General features: G+C 28.9%; 6 protein-coding genes across 13 annotated transcripts; 2 read left to right on the plus strand and 4 right to left on the minus strand.

Annotated features, from left to right (window-relative positions):
• Positions 1-3: 3 nt before the first annotated feature.
• On the plus strand, positions 4-1,089 carry LOC142597855 (uncharacterized). Its single transcript, XM_075734729.1, has 2 exons — positions 4-554; positions 611-1,089. The coding sequence occupies exons 1-2, from the start codon at positions 246-248 to the stop codon at positions 713-715; spliced, it is 414 nt and encodes a 137-aa protein (XP_075590844.1). The 5' UTR covers positions 4-245; the 3' UTR covers positions 716-1,089.
• Positions 1,090-1,646: 557 nt separating this feature from the next.
• LOC124491175 (uncharacterized) lies at positions 1,647-7,854 on the plus strand. Of its 4 annotated transcripts, XM_075734716.1 has the most exons (7): positions 2,882-2,904; positions 4,243-4,518; positions 4,622-4,794; positions 4,848-5,651; positions 5,718-5,794; positions 5,878-6,091; positions 6,150-7,854. In XM_075734716.1, exons 2-7 carry the CDS (start codon positions 4,328-4,330, stop codon positions 6,530-6,532), a joined length of 1,842 nt encoding a protein of 613 aa, XP_075590831.1. In that variant the 5' UTR covers positions 2,882-2,904; positions 4,243-4,327; the 3' UTR covers positions 6,533-7,854. The 4 variants fall into 4 exon arrangements, with proteins under 4 accessions (XP_075590833.1, XP_075590831.1, XP_075590835.1 ...); XM_075734718.1 differs by lacking the exons at positions 2,882-2,904; positions 4,243-4,518 and adding an exon at positions 1,647-2,606; XM_075734720.1 differs by lacking the exons at positions 2,882-2,904; positions 4,243-4,518 and adding an exon at positions 3,159-3,298.
• Positions 7,855-8,390: 536 nt separating this feature from the next.
• Positions 8,391-14,620, minus strand: LOC124491187 (E3 ubiquitin-protein ligase RNF170). Of its 4 annotated transcripts, none has more exons than XM_075734724.1 (6): positions 14,317-14,620; positions 14,181-14,261; positions 13,807-14,102; positions 9,578-9,831; positions 9,194-9,501; positions 8,391-9,130 (listed from the first exon to the last, which is right to left on the minus strand). In XM_075734724.1, the coding sequence occupies exons 3-6, from the start codon at positions 14,097-14,099 to the stop codon at positions 8,858-8,860; spliced, it is 1,128 nt and encodes a 375-aa protein (XP_075590839.1). In that variant the 5' UTR covers positions 14,100-14,102; positions 14,181-14,261; positions 14,317-14,620; the 3' UTR covers positions 8,391-8,857. The 4 variants fall into 4 exon arrangements, with proteins under 4 accessions (XP_075590839.1, XP_075590841.1, XP_075590840.1 ...); XM_075734726.1 differs by having other exon boundaries at positions 14,181-14,207; positions 14,317-14,417; XM_075734725.1 differs by having other exon boundaries at positions 14,181-14,207; positions 14,300-14,401.
• On the minus strand, positions 14,558-16,416 carry LOC124490765 (uncharacterized). The gene is made up of 4 exons (XM_047053316.2): positions 16,310-16,416; positions 15,760-16,226; positions 15,259-15,696; positions 14,558-15,181 (listed from the first exon to the last, which is right to left on the minus strand). Exons 1-4 carry the CDS (start codon positions 16,310-16,312, stop codon positions 14,791-14,793), a joined length of 1,299 nt encoding a protein of 432 aa, XP_046909272.2. The 5' UTR covers positions 16,313-16,416; the 3' UTR covers positions 14,558-14,790.
• A 203-nt stretch (positions 16,417-16,619) lies between these two features.
• Positions 16,620-17,938, minus strand: LOC124490766 (putative 3-hydroxyacyl-CoA dehydrogenase F54C8.1). Its single transcript, XM_047053317.2, has 3 exons — positions 17,454-17,938; positions 16,981-17,375; positions 16,620-16,895 (listed from the first exon to the last, which is right to left on the minus strand). Exons 1-3 carry the CDS (start codon positions 17,861-17,863, stop codon positions 16,720-16,722), a joined length of 981 nt encoding a protein of 326 aa, XP_046909273.1. The 5' UTR covers positions 17,864-17,938; the 3' UTR covers positions 16,620-16,719.
• Positions 17,866-19,424, minus strand: LOC124490767 (putative 3-hydroxyacyl-CoA dehydrogenase B0272.3). 2 transcript variants are annotated; one of them, XM_047053318.2, is made up of 4 exons: positions 19,033-19,424; positions 18,825-18,966; positions 18,371-18,762; positions 17,866-18,301 (listed from the first exon to the last, which is right to left on the minus strand). In XM_047053318.2, exons 1-4 carry the CDS (start codon positions 19,295-19,297, stop codon positions 18,135-18,137), a joined length of 966 nt encoding a protein of 321 aa, XP_046909274.1. In that variant the 5' UTR covers positions 19,298-19,424; the 3' UTR covers positions 17,866-18,134. The 2 variants fall into 2 exon arrangements, with proteins under 2 accessions (XP_046909274.1, XP_075590843.1); XM_075734728.1 differs by having other exon boundaries at positions 19,021-19,424.
• Positions 19,425-19,495: the final 71 nt, after the last annotated feature.

Raw genomic sequence — 19,495 nt, forward strand, 5'->3', positions numbered from 1 at the left:
TTGAAGAAAAACACTTAAAAAAAATCCACTTATGATGATTTGTAATTCAAATTTTTTTTTCTCAGCAATGATGCATTTATCTTATTCAAATGATGGAAAATGGTATTTTTATTGGAAAAAAAATGGAAAAAAAATCCATGCTATAAAAACCAAATCAATTTTTTCAGATTCATCGATTCACATCAATTCATTTCAAAGAAATCAAAGACCAATCAATAGTGTATGATCGAACAAACAAAAAAAAAATGTCCAATTCAATTTATATACGTATCGTTGGCTTTATTTTTGCCATATTATTATCAATCATTTTAATGTCACAAATTCAATCGACAATGTCACAGATAACATTTTCAAAAGATTGGAGAGCAGGTGGTAAACGTTCGTTTATTAATGATGGCTATTTTAACCGCAACATTCACAACAACAACAACAACAACAAGATCAACAACAACAAAAACAACGATGGTATGGTAGCAGCAGCAGCAATATTTGCACAGCAAAATCAATGTGATCAAATTACAGCCAATTTGATTATCATTCAGGAATTGATACAGGTAATTAAATTTTGTATTTATTTCACACTATTCAATCATCTATATATATTTTATAGAGAGAAGCAAACGAATTGTTAAAATGTCAACAACTTGGAAAAATTGCTAAAATTGTACCGGAAATAATGAATAGTAATGAATCGATATCATCGTTGGATTATTGATTTATTGAAAAAAAAATTTTTTTCCTCATTCATCAAAATGAATTACAACGGATCATCATTTTCATCATCATCATTATCGATTTTTAAAGAAAAAACAAAAAAAAATTGCAATCGGAAATTATTACAAAAATCCCATACATATACAAGATTCAAGAATTAAAAAAAAAATCACTAAAGATTCTGGTTTATTTGTAATCAAAATACAGCCAAAAATTTTATCATTTTCAAGAATCTACAAGTTGATTGAATAAATTGTTTTCACACACACACACACACAGGCAAACAGAAACAGTTTCTTCTTTCAATCACAATTGAGCACATGTATTCTCATTTGTATTTTAAACAAAATGAAAATAACGAATAAAATAAAATAGAACAGATGTGCACGTTGTTTTCGTCAAATATGTCATTATTATTAATGTGGATAATGAAACAAAACGAGACATCCATTTGTTATGTCTGTAATTCTCTCACTGTATCCATTACAAATTTCGAATGTTTTTTTTTCATATATATATTTGGTTTGAAAATTCCTAGAATCATGATCATTAGTAACAGCGGCAGCAGCAACAACAACAAGGACACAAGAGCGCAATGTGTGTATCCACGATATTCATTGGTGGATGGCTCGTATTTTCTTTTTTTTCTTTTTTTAGTAGTTTGGAAAACAACAACGAAAAATTTCCCTACACAGCACAGCACACACACACACACAAGTTGTGAATAATTATTTTTAGTTTCTTAGTTCATTCATTTGATGTTTAACCTAAACACTATGTTTTGTTGTTATGGAGCATTAAATTTGTAAACTTGGAAAAGAACAAAAAAAAAATAGTAAAAAAAGAATGTTGTCGCCGTTATAATCGTCTGTTCAATCTTAATGTTAAATGCGTGTGTGTTTGTAAATAAGATCCTGAGAGAAAAATGAAATGAAAAATCCATGCTTTGTGAATCCAAGTGAATATTTGTAATGAAAAACAAAAACAAAAATTCGTACAGAATCGATAATCCTATCCATTCTTTGTTTTTGTTGTTGTTGTTGCGATGCATATAAACTATCAAAATCATTCATAATAAACGGTAAACAACAAAATTCATTCAACAAACTTTAAAGTCATTGATCTTCAAATGATGATTGAAAGGTGTTTTTTTTGTTTGTTTGTTTGTTTGTGTTAAAGTACGCATTATCATCATCATGTACGTAATACATGATGATGATACTGACAGATTTTTTCATTGAGTGTAATTCAACATTAACTGAAAAAATTTTTTTCAGTGCAAGTTAATCCTTTTGCTGTTGTTGTTGTTGTCGTTTTTTTTTGTTGCGTACAAATTCAATCACATCCGTCTATTGATTTTGATCAATTTTTTTTTACAATTTTGTTTTCTACTCAACACAATAATTATGGCTAGAATCAATGTGATTTATGGTGAATGAAAACAAAAAAGAAACATTTTTTTTTGTATTGAAAGGAAATTTACACAAGAAAAAAAAACACCAACGTTTGGCCATTTCCTTTGGATTTCCTGTCCGATAGAAATCAATATTCAATATCGAATAGAAGAATACTATTTGATCAATCATTATTGCATGTATTTGTTTTTGATATCGATACATTGAAAATGAAATGAAAAAAAAAATACAAAATCAATGTCACCGACAAATCAATCGATTTGATTTGTTTTCAATTCAATGTATATTGTGTTTCAACGATTGTTTTTTTTTCTTTTCAAATTTTTTTTTCGTTCACATTCATTGATTTTTCAAAACAAAACACCCACACCCACACCTACCGATCACCCATAACAACAACAACAACAACAAAAATCACGAAAACATCATCATCATCATCAATAGAAAAAATGGATAAAATAGATAAATAAACCACAGGTATGTGTTTGGTATGCATTTCTATATTGATTGATTGATTGGTTCATTGGTGTTCATATTTATAATCGAAAAAAGAAAAACAAAAATTTCGTTGTTTTATGCGTATGTGTGTGTATATGGATATTTGGCTTTTGGTTTATATCCACAACCAACATGGATATGATAACATACCATTCATACACAAAACATGGAATTTAACAACACGAATTATTATTATTGATGATTAATGATTGACAACAGAAAAATCGATACAGCCTTGATCCACACAAACAAACACACACACACATCTATTAAATTGGTCTCATATTTTTTTTTCTTCATATATACATCATTAAATGATGATGATGATGAAACAATAACCATAGCAATATTATGACCGAAATGATGTTTCAAATGATGATGATGATGATGATGTGGTTTTTTATTATTATTATTATTTAGTAGCTAGAAACCACACTGGATTTTTGATTTTCAAAAACAAAACAAAACAAAACTTGTTGCATATATATATATATTCATCATCACAAAATTAAAACAATGTGAACAAAACAAAAAAAAAATTTCTTTTTTTTTGTTTTGTTTTGTTTTGTTGTTCCAATCCAATTGGAAAAATACAGTTAGCTCGACCATTATTGATATTCTCATATAGTGGGGCAACTTGTTGATGTTAAAATTGAAAAGAAAAAAAAGATGTGAGTATTGTCAATATTAATAAAAAAAATGTCACATTATTCTTATTTTGTTTTGTCGCCAATCATGATCATGATCATCATCATCTTGTTTTTTGATTGAAATGAACGAAAAAAAAAATTGTGAAATTTATTACTATAGATGGTAATATACACTAATAACAAAATTATACAGAAAAAAAATAGTGACCGAAAAACAAAAGCCAAACATTTCAATTTGAAACAATTTCCTCAACAATCAACGACAGTAATAATTATTATTCACTTGATTTCAATTAGTTTTGTTTTGTTTTTTTTTCTTGTTTGGTTTAGTTTTTTTTTGTTTCTTAACTGTCTTAACCAAAATAAAAAAAAAACAGCAACAAATGACACAATCGACCGATTTTTTTTCTCTGTTGTTGTTGTTGTTGTTTTTGTTGTTGTAACACCCATAAATCGGTCAACGTTTTTTTTCTGCTGTTGTTTTTCGTTTTTCATTTCCATATTAATTTCTTAGTCAGTGTTTTATATTTGGTTGCGCGCTGTGTGTGTGTGTTTGTTTCAAGCAGCAAAGATTTAGAAAAAAAATTTTTAATAATTTGAAAAATTCATTTTTTTCGTTGTGTGGGAGAGAGAGAGAGAGAGAGAGAGAAAAATGTGTCAATTAGATTGTGTTTGTATCGGTGACGATAATCCAAATGATCATGATCATGATCATGATCATGATGATGGTGGTGCGAATAATAACACCCATATTGAATCATATGCAATGAAAACAACAAAAACTAAATCATCATTGATGGTTATTTTATTGATATTTTCATTAACAATCATCACAACTATTGAATTGTTATCATTTTTCATCTATTTTTTTCTATTCTTATTCTCATCATCATCATCATCATTATCATCATAATTATTATTATGATTATCATTATTCATCAATAATATTCACATTCGAAGGTTAGTCATTAGACATATATACAAATTGATCGCCATCATCATCGTCATCATTGGTGGGCAGTTGGCCACCTGTAAATGATTACGTATTGAATGGATTTTCATTTTCATTTTATATTTCCCATTATAAACTACAATTATGACGACAATGTTGTCAACGTTGTCTATAAATTGATACCGCTATATTGTAAAACACAGCAAGTGTTTGTAAAATTGAGAATAAAAAATTTTTTCCTTGAAAAATTGATGATAGGTAGGATTTTCATCATATATACACAAAACAGGTACAGATGTTTAGCTGTTTGTAAGATTAATGAATATGAAGCTTTTCAAAACACACACACTGACTAATTGTTGTTTATATACATTTATTTTCAATGATTCTAGAATGAAAAAATTTCGAAAAAATCTTTTCGCCGCCAATACAATCCATCCTTATTATCGGGGCCGTCGAAAACGAAGACGAATAAATGATGATGATGATCGTAATGAAGATGTAAATAATTTACCAATACAATCATCATTTTTCATGTCCATCACTATCATCATTCTCATCATCGGTAAGTCTAGGTGAAAATTTTTTTTCAAGTCCTGATTACTTATCTATTTCCAGGTTTGATATTAATCAACGTTGTAACATCATTTCCATCATCATCATCAACAATATCATCATCACCAATAACACCAAACGAATTCGAATCGAATAATCCATGTTTATCATTCAAAATGAATTATAGTTTTGATTTTGCATTCAATCAGATTATAACGGCAAATAAATATGATCCAAATAAACGGCTTTATAATCATTATATTTATACGCAGAAAAAATTTTTAAAATTATATTTTGACCATTCGGATCGTTTACAAGTGAAATCGATTGAATTTCAGCAGCAGCAGCAGCAACAAAGTTCCACAGAACATTATGATGATTATTTACAAAATTTTTCCGGTGATTTTGGTTTCAGTCTACATATGGCTGAACCAATGACATCGAAAATTTGTTCAGCACGTATTCATCAACGTTTTATTACATGTTTAGATTTAATATATCGTAATATATCGAATGCATATATAACGAATAGTGAAACATTTCTATTCGAAATGGATCATGATTTCCGTCCAAGCATTGCATTTCAACATATTGGCTATGATCATTATGAGTCAAGCCGTTTTATGGTGATATTTTTGGAACAAAATCTTCAATTAATTAGTAATCAAAGTGATAAACAAACAACAACAACAACAACAACGACGACGACGACATTGCAACAAAAAAGACATTTTAATCGTCGTTGGCAAGTATATTCATTTGCAACAATGGAACGTATCGTAAATCTAACATATAGTGCCATTTTACCGGAATATTTGCATCAAATACCGTCTGAATTTGAGATTACCGGTGTTTTTGGTTGGACACGTAAGTAATTTTTGTGTATGAGAGAAATTCGTTTGTTTATTAATTCTTTTTTTTGATTGATTAAAGGTAAAGACGATTATTATGATGAATATATGATTATCGTTTTCAATGGAATCGATCACCTTTATTGTTTGAATGCAGCTGTAAGTTGTCACATATATATATGTTGTTTATATTTTCATTCATAATTCTGGTTCTTGTTTTTTTTTCTCCATGAATATAACAGTGTTCAGAATCAAATCAATATCAACCATTTATGGCCGAATGTCGTGCACCAGAATCATTAATAGCATTGAATCAACAATCATTGAATCCAAAATTTCAACAACAAGGTCTTGTCGTTACAAAATGTTGTGGTCAATGGGAAGAATTTTCAAAAAATGGTCAACAAAACAATAATGGCGATGACGAAGATGATGATGATAGCCAATGGCAAATTCGTAAGATGCAAACAATCACAAAATTTTTTTAAAATTTTTTTTTGTTTCAATTTCTCAGGTGATGGAAAACTATATCGTATACGTTCGGCACGTTCAACCAATCTGAATTATGTTATATGGTCATTGATTATTCTTGGATTGTTAATTTTATTATTAGCAATATGTTGGCTATATAGCTGCATTAATGAAACTAGATTTCGTAATAATGATGATGATGATCATCATCATCATAATCATCCAATGAAAATGAAAAAAATTTTGCTGACAAATGATCAACAACAACAACAACAACAACAACAAAAACTTTGCCAAAATCTAAATGATGATAATGATGATGATGGTCATACGATTGATGAAATAAAACAATCATCCGAAACAACAACAACAACAACGACGACGACAACAACAACAACAACTGTAGATGATGATGATTATTATTAAAATAATTTAAAGACAAACGAATTGAAATGAAATTCAAAGATTAAACTACACAATCCGCCAACTAAAATTATCAACCAATCGAATCCATTTTTGCTTTTAGTAAAAAAAAAATCATATCACACTGCCATTGATTATGGGGAAAAAAATGAAAAATCATCATCATCATCATCGAATGAAATCATATAAATGAATAGTAGCCAAAAAAAAAAACGAAAAAAGAAATGGATAAAATGAAAATCAATAGATATCGATCATACGAAATTCGCAGAAATCAAAAAAAAAACCATCGATGATTCACACCTAAAATAATAATGGTAATTAACGAACAAACCAACAAAAGAGTATAACATATTACACACACACACAAAATGTCGTTGGCATCCTTATACATAGTTGAAAAAAATAATCAATTTTCATTATCACCAATCAAGTGCATTTACAATAGAAAAAAAAAGAAAATTTTGTACATTTTTTTCAATCAATCAATCAATCAATCAATCAATCAATCAAACAATCAAAAAAATAAAAGTAAAAAACATCTCATCTTTAACCCTTTCAATACGAATTTATTTGACATATACAGTGGTGTATACACTCTACAATTGTATTCCATAAGAATGTCATTCGTTGGAAAATTTTGTTCGCAAAATCCGAATGCTTAGTAAGTCGAGTACCCACTGTATAATATATATGATCGTATGACGCAAAAAAAACAACAAAAAACAAAAACAAAAACAACAAAAAAAACAACAACCAAAACTATCATGTTTTGAATATATCATCAACGAAAAATAGATAGAAATTGTGAAAAAAACCTGTTGATCTCAAACGTACTTTTTGTTTTCTCTATGTAATGATTTCTTCACATATATATTGATGATGATGTGGTTTTTATATTTGATTTGATTTTTTCCCTCAAATATATTTTTCTCTGTGTGTGCGTGTGTGCGTTTGTTTGTTTGTTTGTTTGTGTGTCCATCACCTAAACGAATGTTATGTAATAAATAAATAAATATCAACAAATGGAGAAAAAAAAAGTGATTGAAAAATGGATTCAATTTGAATACACACACACCCCCACACACAATTTCACGGACTCGCACTCTTGTTGTTCACTCTCTCTCTCTCACACACACACATGAATGAGAAATTTTTTAAAAAAAGCAGTTGAAATTTTTTTTTTTTTAGAAAAATATTTGCATCTGGTTTCCAGCGAAGACTACTATTTCTGTTATATATAGTAGTAGTAATTAAGTAATGATGACAACAAGTAATCATTTGTTTCAATATTAATTATTAAAATAGTGACTGTAGGTATATATGTTATGTATCAAATAAGAGGAAGTATAAACCTCTAAATTATCATTGCTCAAATTGTCCATGAGCCCAGATAATGTCACCACGTGGTGACCATGCTGAAATTTCTGCCTGGACCTAGCAACAAGCATGGCAACTCAGGTTGGTCACAGCGCATGGTCCTGCAAAGTTGACAAATCAAAAGCTGATCACGCAGGTTAATAGCAGTGGGCGGATAACAACCACAGCAACCATTTTGGCGGGATAAAGCACGGACCCTTGGCCATCAAACAATATAAATAGCTGGACATTTTGGCCACAATCATCATAAATCATCAGAAATCATATAACATATCATATTAACGATCAACGATTATGATCATCACTATCATCATATTGGTTTGAAGTTTGAAATCAGGCAAACTCAGCAGTCAATATCGACAGCCACCAATAGCCAACACAGATCACGGTCTCTAGAAGCTTTCCTGGACGACTGTTTCATCATCGACCAAAACCACGTGTTTTGGGTATCAAACTATCTGTTGTTAGGCCGATCATCATATTACCAAAATCAACCATTTTTATTATTATCATCAAGTTTCCATTTATATTTCTTGTACATTTTGCTTATTATCGTTTGTTAGGTTATTAAATAAACTATTCATTTTTATTAAACCGTGTTGAGTATAGTTGTTGCCAAACATATCGATGGAAGTATTGTAATCTTCCGTTTTGACCACAACAAGCCTGTCCATAGTCGCACCCTTTATATAGTACTTCAGTATTATATATGACATATATATATAGAAAAAACAAATGGATTCACATAGAATTTTATATATATCATCATCATCATTTTTTTAAGTTGATTTTCCTGTATGTTTGTTTGATGATGGCGGATTGTATGGATGAACAAGAGTGTGTGTGTATGTGTGTGTGTGTGTTTGTGTGAATGAAATTGAAATGCGACAAAATATAGAAACCATATATATATCGGACATGGATGATGTGATAGTAGTAGACAATCGATCAATCGTCACCCCAACGTGAGGATAAAAATCTTCGATAAATAATTGTAACATAGATGGCCAACAAAAGAACAACAACAATATCATCAAATAGACCGAATATACCAAACACTGCTTCAGGTATCATATCTAATGGTGAAATTAGATATAGAATTGCCGCAATAAAACAGATGACGACACGTAAACGAAACATGTAAAATAAACCATTGAATGAGAAAAAATCATTGGTCAAATGTCGTAACATTGTAGGGAGATCGTATAGATAATCGTACCACTATAAAAATAAATAATAAATAAAGATAAAAATACATACAACAAAAATAACATTCAAACATACCGGACGTGGTTCACCAGAAAATCTTCTATTATAACTATTAATTTGTGATGTTACTTGTCTTGCCATATCGGCAACATTATTCTGACTCTGATGTTGTTCATTTGATGAATCTCCATTTGTCGTCGTCGTCGTTGTCGATTCAGTAGAATTTAAATTCGAATTGGACATTGAATTATTATTAACATTTTGATTAATATTATTAAGTTGAAAACAAGGTAATAAAATGTTCACTTGTTGCCGACATACAGGACATTTGATTGGACCACCACGCCATTGTGATTGTTGCCAATAAACAACTATACATTGACCTGGATTTGATGATTGAATGAAAAATGAAATTTTTTGAAAAAAAATGAATTGAATTATAACAAAATAAAAACTTACCACAGAATAAATGACCACAATTTGTTTCAACAGGTAATACAAATGTATTTAAACAAACAGGACAATTACTATCCATAGAATTGAAATGTCTTTGTCGTTGAAACATATTATTATTATTATTATTTATGGAAGAATTCGGCAATATCGTCTGTGTTGATTGCTGTTGTTGTTGTGTCGTATCAATTAATAATGATGATGTGGCCGCTGACGATGAGGTTAAGCTATTCAACGTGACCGTTGTAAAATGATCAAATCTATTTGAAAAACGAAAATAATAAAAAAAAATTTTTCGTTAAAAAAAATTGACACAAAAAAATGGATAAATAAAAAATTCCAAAAAAAAAATCATAAGAATATTTACAGCCAAGATTGTACAACGTTCCAGAATTCCATTTTTGTACTATTTACTATTTGAATCAAATTGAACAAATTATAAAATGACACAAACGACAGAAAAAAAAACAGATGAACAAAATATAGGAAAGTAGGCGAAAAATAAAATTACAATAGTTCCGAAATATATGAAATATGAAAATAATAAATATCACAGATTTTGATGAAAACACTTCCAACTACTAATCATTATAACTTGGTAGAAAAAAAACTTCTGTAATATCCCTACAAAAAAAAATAATAATCGAAAAATCGACAAACAACAAATAAGAGAAAAAAATATTCACAGACGTCTATAAGTAATGACGCCTCGAATCAAACTGTTATGTATTGCATGTGTGTGTGTTATACACTATACGAGTATTATGATGATGATGATGGGTGCTGGCGCGAGGATCGATTAATGATTATTGCGATTGATGACGATAATGATGATGATGATGATGATGATAATTGATGAAAAATGCCAACACCGATGTTGAATATACAAACAAAAGTGGAAAAAAAACATACGAAAAAAGGGATGGCCAATATGATCTGGTGTCTATTCAAATGAATGGATATAATATATGTTTGATCAAATGATCAATGACAATCATCAATCGTAGATTTTTATTATTGAAAAATAAACGACACACAGAAAAAAAAACTTTTTTTGACAACCGGGCGACCGTATATAAATTGTCAATGGATCCTCTTCTCTCATTCTCGCTATCGATCATTTAGCTCAGCTGATTATCATCACAAAAATCATCAACAATATATAATACTATATGGATATGAACAAAAAAAAAAAAAAAAATTTTTTTTCGACTTGTTCATATAATCAAAAATCTTTGCCATATCTATGTGTTTGTGTGTGTGTGGTCATATTGTGGCGCTTTTAGCCGATCAAATACACACACACACACACACACACAAATAAATAATTAAAAAAGGAAAAAAAATCAGGCGAGATATTTTTTCCAATTAATCTATATATAATGAAAACAAAAAAATTTCAATAAAATTTGTAATGCAAAAAAATTGTTTTGTTCATAAATCAACAAGTGTCAAATAATGCGCACACATATATACGCATATCCTTTTTTGATGTTCAACCGATGTTGTTGATTGTTATAATGAATAAACAGGATAAATTAAAATATAATGGAATTATTATGGCAATGGTAATATATAGAACGGAAGATAAAATTTGCGATCAAATTATTATTATTCGCTCAAATTGCTTTTTCGCTTTTTTTCCCATCATTATAATGAATGAATATGCATTGTAAATGAATATATATAAAGGGGCGACAACAAAAAAAATTATTGGAAATTTTATGAATTTCAATTTTTTTTTACACATCAACAATTAATCAATCAAACACACACAATAAATATCGATGAATATGATGATGATGATGATAAACAACAAACAATATACAATGAAAACCTTGAAAATGACAAAAAATTGATTAAAATCGTTATGTGTACAAAGTAAAGTAAAGAAAAAGAAATGAAAATTTGCATCACAAAAATAAATTTCTTAAATCAATCAATCACATCAGTTCCATAATAATCATTAAACACATGATGATCGATATCTTGATAGAACATCAGGAAACACCATGTAGAACAAAGAAAAATTATCGACAATGAAAAAAGAGAGAGAGAGAGAGAGAAAGACATGCAGCCACGGCCAAAAAAAAAAAAAAAAATGTCGCACGTCTTTGCGTTTTTTATTTTGTTGTTGTTGAGCTTCGATACAAAATTTTATTTTATTTTATTATTATCGATTGTCAATCAAATGTCATCAAGAATGAAAATGAGGCTACAAAATCTAAAGATGATAAAGATAGGCCAAAAAAAAAAACATCAGACAAACATGTAGACACAAAAAAAGCCATTCATTCATTTCAAAACATATAAAAAACAAAACAAACAACCGGAAAAAAACAACAACAAATCAAATCTTGATAATCTATCGTCATCATCATCATCATCATCACGGGATAAAAAAAAAGTTAATTAAAATTAATAAATCCCAAAAATAGATAGAAAAATTTTAATTTCCAAATTTTCTTTCCTGGTTTCGGTTTTCATATTCAAAATTCAAATGATTTACAAATGATAATTTTTTTTTTCAATGGTGGTGATGGCCCCACATTAGTAGTAGTAGTAGTAGCAGTTGGTGGTGAATTTTGTAAAGAGAAAACTCTAAAATGAAAATCCTCGTCATCGACCTCGACGACAAGAGACAAAAAAAAAATATGAGATGATGATGTTTGGACTTTTTGAACCATTTTATTTTTTATCTTTTGGAGTTTTTCTTCATGAAACAGCAGAAATTTACACACACATACACACACAGATCATAATCATCAAATTTTTCTTTTTTTCAATATAAACAAATTGACTCCCACACTTTCAAATAATTATCATCATCTAAATAAATGATCTTCAAACAAAAAAAAAAATTTCACATCATAATGAGATATATCTGCTATGATTTCAAATCAATCAATCAATCAAACATACACACACACACTTGTAGACAACTACAACTGGTGGTTGTATAAAAATGGTTGAAGATCACTGATCTAAATTGAAACCAAAAAAAAATGTGCTGATTTCTAAAAAAAAATAGTAAAGAAAGAAAGAAATTTGTGTTTTCATTTTCATTTTTTTTGATAACAAATTGACATTCTAAAAAAAAAGTGAAATTAAATGTAAATGTGATTATTATCTAAGCTAAAAATGACAACGGCAAATATTGTTTCAACAACAACAGCAACAACGAAAAATCGATCATTTCATCGTTGTTGTTGTTGTTGCTGTTGTTGTTGTATGATTTATGCTCAACAATTTAATTCGGCCTTAACAACAACAAACGAGAGAGATAACAAAAAAAAATTTAGAACACAACGCAACAAGTGTTTTTCCTCGGAATTTGAAATATAAACATTAACAAAACGACTTTTGACCATTGGAAACAACCATCATCATCAACATTTTGTTTGATTATCATTCATTCATCATCAATTATTATTATCATCATCATCATTAGCAGCATTTTAGAAAACAAACATCAACAAACATCAACAAAACAAAACAAAACAAAACAAGATATTTCAAATTAATTTGAAATTTCAATTGAAAATCCTTACATGTATAAAATAAATAAACCAAAAAACAAAAAACAAATCAATCAAATAAAAAGAATTTTTTTCTGTTAAAAACAACAAGATATAATATTCCTGGAAATTGACAAAATTAAGAAAAAAAAATCGATCGTTTTATCCTTAACAAAATGACGATGATGATGACAATGGATATGAAAAATAAATAGTTTTTTTTATGAATATTGAAATTAGTATGATGTGATCATTTGATTCATACACACACACACACACACACACACTAGACAGACATCATTCATTACAAAGATAGAAATCATGATCATCATCATCATCATCAATGCCAATGGAAGGGTCAATGTATGATTAAAAAATAAAGAAATGAAAAAAATTGTATGTTGTAAAGAGTGAAAGAGAGAGAAAAAAAATGGTTCAAACGGTTTTTTTTTCTCATGTGTGTGTGTGTGTGTGTGTGTGTTTCGGCGATTAAATCAACAAACAAAAACCAGAAAAAAATATGTTGATGGAAATTCTCTATATGGCTGTGTGTGTGTATGATATGAATTGAAATGAAATCAATCGTTTCATTCATTGATTGATTGATTGATTGAAACAATGTATGGTAATGTACAAAAAAAACAAAATATGATTTCATTTTCAATAAAAAATGAAGAGAAGATGAAAACAAAAACAAAAACCATTTCATGGACATACCTTGTGAATAGATAATAAACAAACATTGATATAAACAGGAAGAATATGATAAATATCACAACAACATCATCATCAACACCTTCGATTAGATTTTGTTTTGTTATTGATGATGGCCATTCATGATGATAATGATGATGACTTTCAGCCTTATGATGATGATCGATTGTCACATGATGATTGTTATTATTATCTTCAAATATAAACCATTCATACATTGATCGTAATTTTTGTTTCAGATCCAAATTATCAATGACAAGGCTGAAAAATTGTCGATAGTTTAAAGTATCGAACATAATCTGATTATTATATATTGAACAAAAATTAGATTAATTAATCATATTGATACATGATGATATCAAACAAATAATATTCACCTATTTTTTCACTATGAACAATGACAGCTGTTTTTTTTCGGGGGGAGGGGGGATTTCGAAAAACAAAAACAAAAAAAAATACTGATCATCGACAAATTGAATTAGAAATTTAGAAATACCATCATGATATGATTACCAGTTGTTTGAATGAAGAATTTATCCAGAACGAAAAAAAACGGGTGAAAAAATTGTCCTCGATGTGATGAAGATTGCAATAAAAAATGAAAAATTTTTTTTTGCTCAACAACACACAGTCATCGATAAATCGAATGTTATGTTAGCAAAAAAAAAAAATTCGAAAAGGCGTGGCCAATTAATAATCACGTGATCAATATGCTAATCGAATTTTCATTGAAAAAATTATTGCATCGCCCATATTTTTCAATTTTTCACTAAAATTTTATTTTTGTGATTAACCGGTGTTTCTATATTCATCATTCAATTCAAATTTTTTTTTTGATAGATATTTTAGAAAAAATTGAATCATCAACAAAATTAATCATCAAAATCAATCAATATAAACAACAAATAGTAGAATTCAATAATGTTTGCAATAATGAAAAAAAAATCTGAATAATATTGTAAATCGGAATAATGTAGAGAACGGTTATCAATAGACTAATGGATTGACATGATGAAAATTTTGACGATTTAAATGATTTGCCATACGTGATGTTGATGGTATACAAACATTTTCTCCTGGTGATTGTTGTTGATGATGAAATGATGATGAACGATAATTCATCATCGGAAAAGATCTATCTGCAGTAATCGAATGAATTTGATGATTTGATGAAAATCTTTGTGAAAAACCTGATGAACGATTTGGATTAAGCCTAGGTGAATCATCAACATTCATAGAATTCTTATCAACTGGTAATGTTGTTCGACGTTGTCTTGTTTTTTCCTGTTTCTTTTTTGCATATTGATTTTTCAATGTACTCTTGTGTGAATAGTAAAACATTGGACCCGAATGACCAAGAATTGATTTGATATTTTGTCTATGAAGAAAAGAAAAGGAGAGATGAAATGCAACAACAGCTAAAACAGGCGTATAACAACAACAACAACAACATACCCGATCATCATTTTAGTGATTGTATCATCCGAATTTCGATTCCAAATGGTTATTTTATAGGTTTTATTCGAACGAATCGTCAAACCAACACCGGATATTTCATCCACATATTTAACCATCAATGGATCGGTAAGCAAATTAATCACCTGTTTCCATATAAATTTTGATGTTTTTTTTGAACCATGATTATGATGATGATTCTGGTGATGATGATGATGATGATGATGTTGATCATTTTCATGGCTTTTTTCTCGTACAAAATCATTACTCCAGATTAATGACCAACAACCACCGAATACATTATATTCATCTTCCCATAATGGCATAACACCATCTTTGAAAATGAAATAACTACGAACCATCGAATCGGTATGATCATCATAATCATCTTGTGTAACAAATGTCATCAATGGTTGATATTCAATTTCAGCCAAACGTCTGTCAAGAAAAAAATGAAATGAAATCAAATGAATCAATCAATCAATTGAACGATAAACAAACCTCAGATCACAGGTATGAAATTTCAAATCTTTCGAAACGGTTAAATGTTTTTTAAATTCATTCATTATTGTATGCGGTGTTGATGCAGGATTATGAAAATAATCATCACGTGTTTGTAATGATGATTGTACCGGTGGTTTCCAACGCCATAATTGCCAAATCTGTTCAACATGTGCATTATTTGTATTGACATGATGTATTGTGTTGATCAAATCTTTAATATTTTTAGCCATTGCCGAATCAGAACGTGTAGTAACACTATTCAAATTATTGATAGATGATGATGATGACGATTTCGTTGGTGTTCGATTCGAAACAATCATCGATATACTTGATGAACGACAAGTTTGTTCCAATACTTCACCAGTAACTTTTGGTAACATACGAAAAAATGATGGCCAATCTTTATTTTGTTGTGATTGTTCCAACAAAAATTGTAGACCAGATGTATAATGATAATGATGTTGCTGATTTTTTTTGTTAACCCATGAAAAAAAAACAGAAGAAAAATGAAAAAAAAATTCATTCGAAATACAGTACAACAGCTTACCATTGTGAAAGTGATAAAAGTAAGAAAAAAATGAATTGAATTGAATTGAAGAAATTGATCACCAAACTTTTTCGAAAATCAACACTACAATCGTGTTGAGTATTTATATAGCGATGAAAAAAATTTTTTTTTTTTTTAATGACCACAAAATGACAATCGAACATGAATCAAGAATAAGTTTGAAAACAAAAAAAAAAAATTCAAATTCGAATCATAACACATCAAATGCAAGAAAGAAATGAGTCAATATCACATTGATTGGTTTTTTTTCTCGTTGTTGATGATGATGTGTGTCATCATCGTGTTTATTGTTGTGTGATAAAAGTTTATTCAATCAATCAAAAAAAAAAAATTCAACTTTGAATCATGAAAAAAAAAATTCAATTCATTTCATCATTTCATCATCATCATCATTTTTTGCTTTTTTTATCTGTATAATCATAGAAACCTTTTCCGGTTTTTCTGCCCAAATGTCCTTTGGCAACCATTTCTTCGATTATCGGTGATTTATGTATGGTTAGTGTTGGATCACCACGTTTTTCCCATGCATCCATTATGAATTTTGTCGTATCCAATCCGGTTAAATCTAATTCGAATCATTAAAAAAAGGTATGTATGATTGTCATATTTTAGACGAAATTTTTAATTTTTCTTTTCATTCTATTAATTACCCCAAAGTTCAAATGGTCCCATTGGATAACCGGCTCCCAATTTCATTGCCGTATCAATATCTTCGATAGTAGCATCACCACGTTCAACCATTTTGATACATTCTTGTTTATATGGAAAAAATAGACGATTCACAATGAAACCAGGTGTATCTTTACATACAACGCTAACTTTATCAATATCATTGACAAATTGTTGAAGTTTTTTAAATGTTTGATCACTAGTACCATTATTATCGGTACGAGCAATTTCCACCAATTTCATTAATGGTACTGGATTGAAAAAATGTAGACCAGCAAAACGATCTTTACAATGGATATGTTTACCAATCTCATAACATGGTAATGATGATGTATTCGTGGCATAAATGACCGTATCATTTGATTTAAATTGTTCACTGTGGAAAAAAAATAGACATGAATCATGTCATCATTATTTGTCATCAAAAACCAAAAAAACAAAAAAAAAATCAAACCATAAATTTTTAAACAAATTCTGTTTTGCTTCCAACAATTCCGGTATTGCTTCAATAATGAGCAGATTCTTATCATCCATTGGTTTCATTTCGGTTGAAAAACAAATTCTAGCCACCGTCATTTCAACATTGTCAATATTGATTTTTTTCTTTTCTAAAAGTTTTGATAAACTTTTTTCAATATTTTTTCTTGCCACATTCAATTGTTGATCGGATACATCCTGTAATGTTATCGAATTAAAGTGGCCACTTGTAGCACATGATTGTGCAATACCTGAACCCATTAATCCAGAACCAATGATCAAAACATTTTCTATTCGATTTAATCGACATGTTTGTGTGAATAAACGTAATTGTTGTTGGCCAATAATCGAATGAAGAATTGGAAAAATTTTTTGTTTAAAAATCATAATTTCAATTTCAGCAAAAAGTTTAATTTGAATATAATTGTACCCGTGTGTATGTATGTATGTTGAATTTTTTTTTTGTTTATTTCTTGAATGATGATCGATCGATGGTAAATGGATGTGTCACTTCACATTATCGACGTAAAGTGGCGCTTCAATCATCATCATATCATTTATCATTTATCAATCAATTAAGACTTTTTTCAATTATAATAATAAAAATATGTGATAAAAGATTTTTTTGATAATGCAAAGAAAAAAAAAATTTTACAGCTTATTTTTTCTGTGAATAATCATAGAAGCCTTTTCCGGTTTTACGTCCCAATTCACCACGTTTAACCATTTCATCAATAGTTTTCGAACGATATATGGTCAGATTTGGATCATTTCGTTTTTGCCATGCATCAACAATAAATTGATTTGTATCTAATCCAACAAAATCTAAATTGAAAATTGACATAGATTAGTTTATTTTTATTGTTTATGAATATTAATTGATTGAAAATTTACCCATTAGCTCGAATGGTCCCATTGGATATCCAGCACCTAATTTCATTGCCGTATCAATATCACTTGCAGTAGCATCACCACGTTCTAACATTCGTACTGCTTCTTGCATATATGGTACCAACAGACGATTGACAATAAAACCAGGTGTATCTTTAGATGCAACACCAACTTTTTCAATATCCTTGACAAATTGTTGTAGATCTTCGAATGTTTTATCATTTGTACCATTTTCCGTTCGAACAATTTCCACCAATTTCATTAATGGTACTGGATTGAAAAAATGTAGACCACCATAACGTTCTTTGCATGTAACATGTTTACCAATCTCATAACAAGGTAATGATGATGTATTTGTGACAAAAATTACCGAATCATTGGATTTAAATTGTTCACTAAAAATGAATGATTAAAATTAAACGAATCACAATCATTTAATCATCATATTGATACTGACCATAAATCTTTAAATAATTTTTGTTTTGCTTCCATCAATTCTGGAATTGCTTCGATGATCAATAAATTTTTATCATCAACCGGTTTAATTTGTGTATTGAATGTTATACGATTCGTAACTGCTTCAGCATCATCAATATTGACTGGAAATAAAATAAAAAAAAATAGATAAATAAACAATGAATTTGAAAATTGACCATCAAACATACTTCGTTTTTGTTCCTTTAATTTGGCCAAACTTTGATGAATACGTTTACGTGCCTTATCCAATTGTTCTTGTGATACATCCTGTAATGTGATCGAATTAAAACGGCCACTTGTAGCACATGATTGTGCAACACCGGATCCCATTAGACCTGAACCAATAATCATAACATTTTCAATTCGATTTAATGATTGTGTTTGTGAAAAATAACGAAATTGTTGTTGTTGTAATTGTTTCGTACACGATGAAAAAAGATATTTTGCAGCCATTATTGTTGTATATTCTTGAATAAACAGAAATCAATTATAAATGATATTTGTTTGTAAATTTAAACAAAAAAAAATGCAAGATTTTTTTTTACAGATGTACCCGTCGCATGAACCACTTTTTGCTCATCTGTTATTGAATCAATGAGAAAAAAAAATGTAAATTCGGTAGAAAAAAAAGAATCAATTTTTTTTCCAAAA

The sequence above is a fragment of the Dermatophagoides farinae genome, chromosome 10, assembly GCF_024713945.1.
Source record: "Dermatophagoides farinae isolate YC_2012a chromosome 10, ASM2471394v1, whole genome shotgun sequence".
Lineage (NCBI taxonomy): Eukaryota > Metazoa > Arthropoda > Arachnida > Sarcoptiformes > Pyroglyphidae > Dermatophagoides > Dermatophagoides farinae.

Excerpts from the sequence above, each read along its gene's own strand:
- LOC124490765 (XM_047053316.2), bottom strand. Across the intron at positions 15,697-15,759 it reads TTTCATACCTGTGATCTGAG|ACGTTTGGCTGAAATTGAAT; the intron begins GTTTGTTTATCG and ends TTTTCTTGACAG. Across the intron at positions 15,182-15,258 it reads ATCACTAAAATGATGATCGG|ACAAAATATCAAATCAATTC; the intron begins GTATGTTGTTGT and ends TTTTCTTCATAG.
- LOC124490766 (XM_047053317.2), bottom strand. The coding sequence starts at position 17,863 with ATGATTTTTAAACAAAAAATTTTTCCAATTCTTCATTCGATTATTGGC. Across the intron at positions 17,376-17,453 it reads AATTTGTTTAAAAATTTATG|TGAACAATTTAAATCAAATG; the intron begins GTTTGATTTTTT and ends TTTTTTCCACAG. Across the intron at positions 16,896-16,980 it reads GGGACCATTTGAACTTTGGG|ATTTAACCGGATTGGATACG; the intron begins GTAATTAATAGA and ends GATTCGAATTAG.
- LOC124490767 (XM_075734728.1), bottom strand. The coding sequence starts at position 19,297 with ATGGCTGCAAAATATCTTTTTTCATCGTGTACGAAACAATTACAACAA. Across the intron at positions 18,967-19,020 it reads AAAACGAAGTATGTTTGATG|TCAATATTGATGATGCTGAA; the intron begins GTCAATTTTCAA and ends TTTTATTTCCAG. Across the intron at positions 18,302-18,370 it reads GGGACCATTCGAGCTAATGG|ATTTTGTTGGATTAGATACA; the intron begins GTAAATTTTCAA and ends TTTTCAATTTAG.
- LOC124491175 (XM_075734716.1), top strand. The coding sequence starts at position 4,328 with ATGGATTTTCATTTTCATTTTATATTTCCCATTATAAACTACAATTAT. Across the intron at positions 5,795-5,877 it reads TTTATTGTTTGAATGCAGCT|TGTTCAGAATCAAATCAATA; the intron begins GTAAGTTGTCAC and ends TGAATATAACAG. Across the intron at positions 6,092-6,149 it reads TGATAGCCAATGGCAAATTC|GTGATGGAAAACTATATCGT; the intron begins GTAAGATGCAAA and ends TCAATTTCTCAG.
- LOC142597855 (XM_075734729.1), top strand. The coding sequence starts at position 246 with ATGTCCAATTCAATTTATATACGTATCGTTGGCTTTATTTTTGCCATA. Across the intron at positions 555-610 it reads TCATTCAGGAATTGATACAG|AGAGAAGCAAACGAATTGTT; the intron begins GTAATTAAATTT and ends TATATTTTATAG.
- LOC124491187 (XM_075734724.1), bottom strand. The coding sequence starts at position 14,099 with ATGTTCGATACTTTAAACTATCGACAATTTTTCAGCCTTGTCATTGAT. Across the intron at positions 9,832-13,806 it reads GTTTATTATCTATTCACAAG|ATTTGATCATTTTACAACGG; the intron begins GTATGTCCATGA and ends TTTTTCAAATAG. Across the intron at positions 9,131-9,193 it reads TTTCTGGTGAACCACGTCCG|TGGTACGATTATCTATACGA; the intron begins GTATGTTTGAAT and ends TTATTTTTATAG.